At 46.1% G+C, this 12233-nt stretch overlaps 1 protein-coding gene and 1 non-coding gene across 7 annotated transcripts; both read right to left on the reverse strand.

Annotated features, from left to right (window-relative positions):
- Window positions 1-4122: 4122 nt before the first annotated feature.
- LOC125511130 (putative pentatricopeptide repeat-containing protein At5g43820) lies at window positions 4123-9221 on the reverse strand. 6 transcript variants are annotated; one of them, XM_048676422.1, is made up of 4 exons: window positions 7381-9221; window positions 6574-6640; window positions 5367-5421; window positions 4123-4528 (listed from the first exon to the last, which is right to left on the reverse strand). In XM_048676422.1, exon 1 carries the CDS (start codon window positions 9092-9094, stop codon window positions 7490-7492), a length of 1605 nt encoding a protein of 534 aa, XP_048532379.1. In that variant the 5' UTR covers window positions 9095-9221; the 3' UTR covers window positions 4123-4528; window positions 5367-5421; window positions 6574-6640; window positions 7381-7489. The 6 variants fall into 6 exon arrangements, with proteins under 6 accessions (XP_048532379.1, XP_048532378.1, XP_048532376.1 ...); XM_048676421.1 differs by having other exon boundaries at window positions 6379-6640; XM_048676419.1 differs by having other exon boundaries at window positions 6278-6640.
- Window positions 4859-4948, reverse strand: LOC125511860. The gene has a single exon (XR_007285134.1). It is a non-coding gene; the product is annotated as a small nucleolar RNA snoR1 (small nucleolar RNA).
- Window positions 9222-12233: the final 3012 nt, after the last annotated feature.

The following is a 12233-nucleotide window of genomic DNA, read 5'->3' on the forward strand; positions in this document are numbered from 1 at the left end:
CAAAACATTTTTCTACATATGATAGTACTTAGTGATGTCGACCTACAAACTTTCAACAAATGTTTTATTAGGAGAAACAAATAAGAGAAAGTTTTACGCACAAAAATTGATGCAAAGTTTGACGCTCCGGGTAAGAGGTGCACCTGTACTCGAGCTCAAAAAAAAACTTTCTTGACTCTTAAGAATGTAGGCTTGTAGCCAGTATGTTCTTTTGTATTCAGGTAAAGCTTTTGAGTCTTGCAAGTATGCTATCATCAACACCTTCTCTATCCAATAATAAGAAACCAAACTATCATTGAATGTTGAGAGCAAATTGGGAATAATACTAAAACTTTGGAAATAATTGAAGCATCTCGAGCTATTGCAAAAGAGTTAAGGAAGTACAAATCAAAAGTGGCTTGAATTTCTCTTTTTTCTTGAATTCCTATGCTTTATATGGTTTCCCCATAAATTTATGTCATATACAATTTGCTTAACATTTATACTTGGGTGATCAGACGAACGAGTGTGTTGAATAACCTTTTAAGTAGTGCACACACTGCAACGAATGGCATGAATATTGAAACATCTCAAAGCTTCCTAAGAGCATCTACAACCGGACCCCTATACCCGCCCCAAACATCCGGACAGACTGTTCGGTCAGTGGTCGGACGAAAAAACGCCACCCAACCGGCCTCCCCATAGCCAGCCCAAATGACCAGATTGGCCAGCACTCCCCATATCCAGCACAAATCTGGGGCGGATATGGGGACGCCCGGACGTGCCCGTTACGTCGGATCCGGCCCACACTGACCCACCCGACCCCATACAGAATGAACCCTATCCACACTCCGGCCGAAACCCTAGCCGCATCCCACTCCACTCCGCTCCCCTCCGGTCAGTGGCGTAGCTAGGCCTAGGGCTGCCCGGGTCGTGACCCTGGGTGTGGAGAGGAAATCCTTCATGTACTGCAACTATAGTAGTTCGCTGTAGCTAGATTGCATACCGTGGCAATGAGGCTGACCTGGGGCGTGGAGATATCGTGCCTACACCACTGCTACCACTCCACTCCCTCCATCGACAAGCTCACGTCCGGCGATCTCCTACCTTCTTTGACATGGCAGATAGCGGATCGGAGTCCCACAGCTCCAGATCCGTTGACTCTGAGGTTATCCCACGCGGCCCCGAGGAGGAATTGACCGCCCACCTTGCGCTCCACTGCTTCGGGAGGAGGCCGCCCGACGGCAGCGCTCGGACTCCTTCCGTCGGGAATCCATTGTGTTCGTTCAAATGACGCATCTTGTGTAAATATCATCGCTTTAATGACTCGTTTCCTAGCAAGTGTCATGGCACCATTTCGGTGATGTGGATGAAAGAAATGTGATGGCAGACTCCATGAAACTATGGCGGAGAAATCGGCTCGAGGACCCGGCCATTGTAGGATCGCTGTCGGTGGGGTAGAGGGCGCGGCGCCGGTGGTGGTGAAGCACGTCAGAGACGAGGGCGGGAGCGGGTGGCCCCGACAGTTGGTTCAGATCTCGGCATGGGGCACGGGAGCTAATCCGGCCAACGAGCAAAATCTACAAACAGTCGGATCCAAATTTCAATCCGCGCCAATTCGGCTTCGATCACCCTGCGCGCTGCTTGGTTCCTACGCTTCCCGTCCCGCTCCGACGCCAACACGTACGTACGTACGGCGAGCCTCGATCGTGCTCGCTTGATAAATAGCATAGCGTCTCCCATCTTCTCATCGCAATCTTCTCGCCGGTCAACTCCTCCTCCGCAGCCACCACCAAACACCAAGCCATGCCGGCTCTCATGGCGAAGCGCTCTTCCTCGGAGCGGTGCGCGATCCGCCGCGAGCTCCACCGGCGCAGGAACCTCGCCGCGCCGAAGGGAGGGATCGCCAAGAAGTCGTCTACAAAGCAGAGTTCCGCGTCGATCCAGAACTCGTCCGCGGACGAGCCAGCGGGACCGGCGACCAAGAAGCCGTCGTCCATGCCGACGTCACGCCCGCAAGCCGGAGTCGCGACGTTGCCTGCGTCGATCCTGCAGCACGCGCCGGCCGCAGTGGCAACCAAGAAGCAGCTTGCCGTCGTGGCCAAGGGAGACGGCGCCGCCGCCAAGGAGATCGCCTCTGTGCCGCTGGAGCAGATTGCCAAGAGGTGCACCGCCCCGCCGCGCCGATCCGCGCTCATCCCGGCCGCGTCCAAGATGAAAGTTTCCGCCGTCAAAAGGGTCTCGGGAGTTCCCAACAAGGCAGCGTCACCCTGCCGATCCTCCACCGCCGGAGCAGCGTACATCAAGAACATGCCAACCATACCGGCCCGGCCGCGCTCTTGGTCGATCTCGGTGAAGAAGGGCATGACGGTGAAGGTGCGCACGCGCGCCGGGATCTTGCCGACGGGGCACTGCCTGGTGCTCTGGCTCGCCGCCCGCGTCGTCTCGGACGCAGCAGCAGATGACGGCTTCCTCGATGTGATCTACAACGGCAACTTCCCCCGCGACGACCCCTCCCGAACCGTGCGCGTCGCCATGGACGACGTCAGGAGCATGCCCGCCGTCGGCGAGAGTTAGAGCTGCTGATCATCAATTCCGACTGCATGGAAGTGATCTTCACATATAGGATATAACTACAGTTTTTGTTCTAGAGAGAGTAATGCTGTAGCCTTCCCGATTGTTAGCTGCCAATGTCGAGGGATCCCAGACTTGTATCTCGACTGGAGATCACCCAATGTAGTAGAAGATGTAATGAAACTATATTTGAGAATCAATAAAGCAGTCATGATTGCTTTCCCTCCAAAAAAAGGGGAGATTCTATTGAACCTTCGTCAGTCATTTACCATTTTATTTACATTTTCTTAAGGGACAATTTTATTTTTTATTTTCTATTTTTGCAGGGAAGGGACAATTTTATTTACATGATTGGCGGTGGGGTTTCCATCCTATGCAAATGAAATTATCTCCTCAACTGGTCCGTCCCTCCCCGTGCTCCCATTCGTACTCCCACTTAATCCTACGGCTGTCTTTTTTCCTTTTTTCTTTCTAATCTAATCATCTCCCCCTGATTTTAAGGGGGTGGGGCCGGGCCTTGTTTTGTTCCAATCAAATCAAGCCACGTAGACGGGAGCACGGATGGGCACATGACGGGGGAGCAGACAAGTCTCGTCCGTCCTAAACACAAGGTTTAATAAGCAAAAAAAGGGAAGTTGAGTGACTAAGGCAAAGCATACAGAGACACCTATTGCCAAAAATTGCAAACTGAACTAAATTCCCGTTTGCTACCCGGTTTGTAGCAGCGAATGGTTTGAAAGGCATAAATCAAGTTAACTATTTACAGCCTCTTTGTGATGTACTGGCAAGCTTTCATGATCTTGTGTTTTCAGTTGTCACTGACTAGGTGACTATGCTATTGGTCCGTACATTTATATGCGATGGCATGATTATTTTTGACCTTCTAATGAGAGCTGCAGAAAATGTATTTATCATAGGTTGTGATTTAGCTGCCCTCATGACTTTTGGCGGTACAAGCCCTGTATTTTCAGCATCTTCGCCTGTCTGTTGCTGTTTCCATAGTTACAGTTATGATGTGCTACCTTTTGCGCAAACAAAAAATTTGCGCTCAAATGCCTGTAAGTATTACCTAGGGATGCAGGGCGGCGCCCGATCCACCCCGCTTCCCGTTCAAAACGAGAAAAAACTGTTTTAGCTGGATTAGAGCACATTACAGTAATTTGTACTAGCTGGCGCTTTTGCGGGACGCCGTTCTGCATCCCTAATTATTACTTATACAAATACCATGTAAGCATCAACCCCTGCATGCTGAGCTCTATAAAAGGTTAATGTAACAACTTCTTCTTCTCAGGGTTTAAGCAGCATGAAGAACTTGTTCTAGTGATCCAAGCAGCGAACATTTTGCTGCAGAGGATTCAGGACATAACTTAGTTTTCTGTTTAACTCAAATGATGTCATGATTTTTCAACATAACTTACCTGCATATTGTTGTTTGGGAACCTGCCCTATATGAGCAACAAGAACACAGAGAAGGTAGACTTTACATACAACCACAAAGAACTTGGTGGACATATGCATCAAGCCCAGAACTTTCTGGCAACATTCCCTCACATTTTTTCCATAACGAAATATCAAAAGGCATCACAGTATATATTGATTAGAATAAATTGTCTCGCATACGCCAAGCATAGGTTACATAATTTGATAGAAATAAATTGGTCCAAAAGTAATTCACATGGCTTGGCTTTGAAAGTATATGCAGATTATTTTCAGCAAAATTTCCTCACGTGTCTCTGAAACAAAATGATCAAATGCACCAGGTAACATTATAGCTTAATCTAAATAAACTGGTCAGCCATAAATATCTCGAGGACAACAATATATCTCGAAACAGCAGAGATTATTTCATCGACACTTCCAAGTTTGTGTGCCGCCAAGTCGTCTTTAGCTCTTGCGTCAAATCAGTAGCATCCTAACAAAACTGGTACAAGTAGAAGAACTGAAAGGGGCCGAATCTTCGTAATGTGCCTTCTTCCTGTGTATATAAATTGGAAAGGAACCTCAATTTTCAGATATGAATATACACCATAGTTGAAAGGTCTTTCAGGGAAATAAACAATTTGTTTGTTCTGCAATCTCTTTCACAAGCAGCAAGAAATATGTAGCACATGAAAACATGAAAGAAGGTAAGGAAACAGCATAAACGTTGATGTTTCTATCTCAGTCTATACTGCAATAAAAAGGAGACATGTGCATCACTGCATATCCACTGTTGGCAAAAATTACGGACATCTTAACATGGGCAGGAACAACGTGACGACAAAATGGAAGGGATAACAGGATCAATAGATCAATGACAAACAAGAGCTCAGAGGGTTGCTAATCTGCTCATGGTAACAGGGCAAGTTCCGTCTCATACAAGAGGTGTCAGAAGTAAGCAATGCTCATCAAGGCCACCACCGGCTTACTAACAACACTAGAAACTCAAAGAAATCCAGGCAAAGAATAAAAGCCCAATATTGGTAAAAGAAGCATTCAAGAAATCCAATTATCCAATAGTTCATTTCACAAACAAAGTATAGTCTTTGATAAAGATGTTAAGAACATATTGTTAAATGCTGAATCATATCCATGAATAATTTGCCTTCCATATCAAAGATGACACACTAACCAAATCTGAGCATAGATAAATGAACAAAACTCAAGTGGGGCCTCAGAAGCCGTTCTAATGTAGACAATATCCACACTAACACAAATAACCATTGTCAAGCATGCAGCTACATGGCACACGCACAGACACACGAGTCAAAGGCTAAACTTCCATATTATCCATGGAGGAAAACCTGGAAATGTGGAAACTAACTGAAGCATACCTCTGATGGAAGGATCCAAATATCAAATGATCCCAGGCGACAAGAAGTTGAGGACCTTCACAGATCAGCAAGTGGAACATGACAAATTGTTAATATATATAAATAACCCAGATTCAGATCAAACTAAGACCACTTGTTTACAGGAACAAACAGAGAATCTTGATAGGACAAAGATGCACACATACAGGAATTAAGCAGCATACATACATCCACAGAAAAGGGGAAAAGGGGAAAAGTTCATTATGAAGTCAGAAGTCCCCAAAAAGTGAAAAGGGAACACACACACACACACTAATTTTTTTCTGCAAATTCCAAAAAAGTCTAAAGATAATAAGTACGGGTTAGTTTTTGGTTCCGATTTGAAAACCCAAAATTTAATTAACACACAAATTATAATATGTTTGTGCAAATACTTCTTTCTGACAGCCACACACATCTTTCTTCATCCCTTTTTCCCCAGCACATCATTGAACATCTGAAGGGATTTTCAACAGCTAAACCTCAGGGAAAAAAAGGATACACATATCAAATATGCCATACAGTTGCAGTGCAACTAAACCTGTCCCAGTCCCAACCAAACACAACCAAATTCCAGCAGGAGGCGGACACAGACAATTACTAACCAGAATTTAGCTAGCAATGAACTACCTTGTAAATGTTAATAGCTATCAAAAGTTCAAAACTGGAATATGCATTTCTATCCATAAGCTGCCAAATATCATCAGAAGATAACAGAGACAGGTTGTACTAACTGCAAAACTCACATTTTTTAACTAACAAAATTGCACAAAACTAAGATGGATAATTACTACTCCCTCCGTCCCACAATATAAGATCGCTTTTCAAGCTATGTTAGCTTGAAAAATGATCTTATATTGTGGGATGGAGAGAGTAGTATTCATTTCATATACCTGAGGTTTTAAATAACATGGAAGAAATAGTGACTGAATGTACATTTCATTCTCTCTACACTTTGCTAGCAATTGTGTTCAAACACAGTATCTGCTGATACCTTGCTCGAAAATAGCACCTGACAAAGTAACAAACCACAGAGGAGGCTTTATCGTATGGGATTTCATTTCATTCTGTGGTTGCAAGCCCCCCGGATTTCATCATTACTGTAATAAAATGTCCTGTCTTTTCATTTTCTTCTTGTGTAATAAGCACTTCTCTTCTTTGACCTCACATGATATATCAGTCCTCATACCTGATAGCAACAGTTCTGGGCAGTTATCTCCTGAATCCATGATTGCATCTTCATTGAAATCAGCAGCCTACATCATGTGAAGACAAAAGGCATAGGTAGTTACAGAACCTACAAAAATGAACTGAAAATTTTATACCGAGCAGAGCAAAGAATATATATACAATGAGAACAACGCTACGGAAAATATGCAACTAACAGATTATATTATCAATGGATACAGACCATACATAAAACTCACAACAATTGAACAAAAGCAGTCAGCAACAGGATAACTGGGACTAAACTGAATTTTGCAGATGTGATGTTCCATTCCAGGTAGGATGTGGCCGTTTACCAGATATTACAAGTTCATTTCAGGGTCGGTCTACCAGTTCAACCTTCAAGTATTGCTGTTCTTTTGTACCTTGAAGTCCAGTTATTCGAGGATACATCAGGCTAATTTCTCAGCGACTCCTAAACGGACCCCAGTTCTGATACTTGAGATCCAACTGATTTATTGTAATAGTTTCTCTGCATTTCCCCCAGGAACCCAAGTTCTAAAACTCCAGGTCTAATCTGATGTTTGTAGTTCTCCAGAGCACCAGAAGTACACAAGAAAACAGTACATGTCTATCCATTCCATTCTACCGATTTGATTACTTTGTCTCATTGTTTGATGTAGCTTTCTGCTACTTAATCCACTACTCATCAGGCAAGATTTTGTCAGAATAACCCCACTAAAACTAGCCAGTAAAAAGATATAAACAATAACATGGTATGAATGAAATAGCCAGTCAAGAATAAGTACATGCCAAACTTGCGTTTTACCTTTGCCGTTTTTTTTTTGCAGAATGCAAATGAGGCTACTTTAAACCCATATGGAACTGCTTTGACCAGCATACCAAATAGTTGCGTGCCAGCCAAATATGTTCACAAATCACAGGTGCCAACCATTAGCACGACAATAGTTGCGTGAATTAGCAAGTGTGCGCCCATGTTTGATTTTCTTTGACAAATTGTATGCAGTCTCCACTTTGTTCATCTCCAGCAGCCTGTCGTTCAGTTTGCTATAAACAACTCTCCCTAGACAGAAGCCTTTCCTTAGTGATTCCTCCACCACGGAAACAGCAGCATCAACCTTACCCACATTGCAAAGCCCATTTACAATAAACTCATAAATTTCTTTATCGGATGGATACCCGCTCTCTTGCATCTCCTCCCAAATGTTCAACACTGTCCCGCTTTTCCCAAACCTGGCAAGCCTTTCAAGCAGAAGCTTGTATGCTTTCAAGGATATTGTACAGCCAGCCTTCCTACTCTTTTGGTAGATCATCAAGGCAGCGTGAGGAGGCCCAAACGTGCAAAGTGGCTCGATGAATGATGTAATTACCCCTGTATCTGGCAGAATACCTTGAGCCAACATGTCATCAAACATTTGAAGTGCATCAGCCACCCTGCGTGCTTTCAGATGGGCTCTAATCATCTTGCAGTATGTGTCACTGTTTGGAGGGCAATTGTTGTCCACCATATCCTTGTAATACTTGATGGACCTGTCCAAATCCCCCAGTGAAATAAAATTGAAAACAAGTGCATTGTAGGCCATCGTAGTTGGACCGTATCCCTCTTGCACCATTTTCTCAAACACCCTGAGTGCCTCCTCGCCCTGCCCTGCCCTCCCCAATGCCTCAATGAGATGGCAATGCGAAACATCATCGGGCACTAGCCCATCCTCCAGCATCATTGCCCAGAAATGCTCCAGCTTATCAACCCTCCCAAACCTCGCCCAACCGCCAAGCACATCATTGTACACTTGTTTATCAAGATGGAATGGTTGTCCACGGGCGGCTTGTACGAGCGAGCTGGCAACGCCGACATGTGACCTCCGGCAGAGGCATTCAATGAGAGCAGAGAAGGCCTCCTTTCTGTTGCAAGTTTGCCCAATTCCTAACCCAAATTGGTCGCTCTCGAGCAGTTGGACGGCCTTGTTGACCTGCCTGGCGGCAACCAGAGTATCCATGATGATCTGCAGTGTGGTTAGGTCCGGAAAAATGCCATTTTTCCGCATTACCTCCAGGGCAGGCTCGACGGAGCTGAAGAACTTCCTCCTGCCCAGAGCCCTGATGACTATGTTGCAGGTCTGCACGGAAGGGGGGAGCTTGGCGCTGGAGATGGCCCAGTCGAGGAGGTCGACGGTGGCGGAGCCGCTGAGGTTGCCGCGGCTGACCACATCGGAGAGAACCTCCGGGGAGAGGGCGTCGAGGCCCGTGGAGGAGAGGGCCCGGTGGAGGGCGGCGCGGCCGGGGGGCTTCTGGAGGAAGACCCCGCGGAGGCGGTCCGCCGGGGACAGGAGGATGGTGGTGGTGGGAGGAGGAGGGGGAGGAGCTGCTCCTGGATCGGGATTGGGGTTAATTGGCTGAAGGGGAGCGGGGGCTGGGGCTGATTTGCTAGGGTTGGTGGCGGAGAGGAGGCGGATGGAGGAGACGACCATGTCCGCGGCGGAGAAGGAATAGCTGAGGCTACGATGGAGAAGGCGGCGGGCCATTTGGAGGCTCACCGGAGTTTGGAAGGTCAAGGTCGTGTCCGGCAGCGGCGGCGGAAGTTGCTAGAGTAAAGTCTGAGGTCGACTTGCCTCGACTTAGCCACTCACAGCCATCGAATTAGGAGTCGACGAACCAGATCGATGAACTATTCTTGTCGCAGCATGAGTTTTGTGCTTTTCTTTTCTAGATTATTTTTTGCAAATTGTTTTATGTCTTCACCATGCATCCAAATCACAAACCGTTTTCACTGCTGTATTTCTCGCATCGAGATCTTTAAAACTATATCACATGTTAATAGATTTCGATGACTTTTTTAAACAAACAAGATAGAGAAAATCAAGAACATGAAAAACAAGGGAAGGGGGGGGGGGGAGAGGGGCAGAAACCGGGAAAAAAACTCGGAAGCAAAATTTATTTTTAAGATACCTACTTTTGAAAAACAATTGGATAAGCGTAAAAAGCGTAAATTTATTTTTCAAATACACGAATTAAATGGCATGAATTTTTTCAGCTGTGGGAACATTTTTTCTACACTGTACAATTTTTTTTTTTCATATATGAGGATCACATACATTTTTATGAATGGACAAAAATACATTTTTGAATTAGGTATCGTTTTGTCAGTTCTGTGGGCAAACTATTAATGCCGAAAATTGGTCCATCTTGCCTAGTCTCTGCCTTGTCCACAGCTGCATGCAATTAATTAGTCAAATAATTAATTACACATGTTAATTAGTCAGACATTAATTGTAAACCAACTTGAGGTTGGATGGTTAGAGGAATTGTGGTATCCCCAGTACATCAGGATTCAGGTCCTGGTGTTCACATTTATTCTTGGATTTGTTTTAGGATTTTCGGCAATGCGCATTCAGTGGGAGGGGACGTTCCCGTCGACGACGGGGTGCCTACGGTGACTTCGTAAATTTCAAGATGATATGTTGGCTCAGTCTTTCGAAGGTGCTCATAGGGATGAATGTATGCGCATGCGCTTACGTTTGTACTGTGTTTAAAAAAAAATAGTCGGACGTTAATTTATGAAAAATATCATCGAGCATTGCACGGGAGGATCACGGTAATTATGAAGACTATTGCGAGGATCATGTTATTTATGAAAAGTATCATCGGGCATTGGACGGTAGGCTCACGTTAATTATGAAAAATATCATTTAGAAATGTATGCCCCGTTGCAACGTCTGGATAATTAACTAATAATACTAGTACACTTTTAAGGCTTGCTTGTCTAAGTCTCTAATGTGGACAATCCATATGTTGTGGCAAAAAATCTGGTTATACACCCAACCCAATGCAATGCAGCGGGCCTTTGTGTCTGTTCTATAGACTTTTTTCCTTGTCAAGTGTTAAAGCACTCTGACAAACGTCAATCCCTCACCCAGGACCAGGAGGCCCGGACACTAGCACTTCGAGATCAAGTCTTCTATATCCATTGGCCATCACTCATCCGTGATCCCGTTATATAGGACCGCGTACTTAGTTTCCCGGTCTGGCCCTGCTGCAGAATGCCTCCCATTTCTATGCCCTATGATATATGGGTTAATTATCTTTTTGCCCTTGGTGGTGTTCATGTGCTCAGTTTTGTTCTCAGATGCGAATTGTCCTCAGTTTTGCCCCTAGTCCGAGCACAACAACTATGACGAGGCCAAACGGCCATATTTGAGTCCATTCCATCCGCCGGCGTTAGTGATTGTGGGTCCGGAGCTTACACGTGGAACCGCGTGGACGTGGGTCCGGAGCTGACATGTAGGTCCGTGCAACTAAATCCCCAAATCATTCTAGCTCACACCCATCCGCCCCGCCGGCTGTCCTGAGCCGTCGCCACCACCCGCACCGCGGCCAGCACCTGCCCTGCCACCAGCTGCACGGCCTGCTCCGCCGCTACCGCCCTGCGCCTACGCTCCACGGCTACCTGTGACGCCCACCACTTTCCTGCGATGCCACGGGTGGGGCGCCCGCCACCTGCTCGATCCGCGGCGCGGCCTCCTTCCGTGCGCCCGGCCGGAGCGCTCAAAGGTGGGGGGCTGCTGGAGCTATTTGAATTAGGAGGAAGAACCCTAGGGCGAAATGGTGAGCAGCGGCGACCCCGGAGTATTTGGCGAGGCAGGCATCGGGCCGGAGATCCGCCGCGTCCACGACTGGGTTCCCGAGGGGTAAGTCTCGCCTCTTGTTTAGATTGAGCTTAGTTGTGCATTTGAACACTCGATTCAAGTAGGTTTGCCCAATTAGTGTGCTAATTGCGTCTCTGTTTTTCGCCAGTTAGGATGGAGTTGCGGTTTGCTTTCATGGTGCACATTAGAAGGGACCGGTACATGTTTGATGCAAAGGATAAGAAGAAATACCAAGGAGGTTTTGATTATTGGTTGCCAATGGCTAGTAATTGGAGTTTCAGACAATTTGGGGAGGTAATTTGTAGCCAATATCTTTGGGGTTTGCTTGATGAAGTGGTATACAAATACTATGATGGGGAAAAGAATTGGGTGACAGTTAGTAATGATGAAGAGCTAGCTACCATGTTTGTTAGGCATAAAGAGAAAGATAATTTTCATGTGAGGCTGCAAGTTGATGTGCTTGAGCAGGCATTTGGACCTAGGATGGCGGGTGCAACATCTCGGGAGAACCAAGTCGTCGTAATGGCATCTCCAGCCAGAACAGTTCAGTTGGTGCACGGCGACGTGGTGGCTCGACAAGTGTGGGCAACAGCAGTAGGGCCCCCCTTGAAGTGGAGCTTGATGGCTACAATTCTGGGGTTGATGAAGAGAAGCTATATTCTGATGTTATTCGGAATTTACGACGGGCACCTCGGACTGAAAACCAAGATGAGGCTCACAATGCAGTCCATGTGGATGATGACGTGATGGGTGAGGACGAATACCTTGCAGCTGTTGAATGGGACCCTTTGAACCCTCATATGGAAGAAGGTACAGTTTTTGCATCCATGAATGAGTGTAGAAATGCACTTGTGACATACTGCATCAAGGTAGAACGTACTTTCAAAGTTGACAAGAGCGATCAAGTACGTTACAGAGTGCACTGTCCGACTGAGGGTTGTCCATGGAGGCTGCTCGCATCTAAAATGCGGAATAGCACTAATGTTCAGGTCAAAGTGAACCCTTTTAAGCACACATG

Source organism: Triticum urartu, chromosome 5, assembly GCF_003073215.2.
Source record: "Triticum urartu cultivar G1812 chromosome 5, Tu2.1, whole genome shotgun sequence".
NCBI lineage: Eukaryota > Viridiplantae > Streptophyta > Magnoliopsida > Poales > Poaceae > Triticum > Triticum urartu.

What these genes read in the sequence shown, in the direction of transcription:
- LOC125511130 (XM_048676422.1), bottom strand. Translation starts at nt 9,094, where the DNA reads ATGGCCCGCCGCCTTCTCCATCGTAGCCTCAGCTATTCCTTCTCCGCC.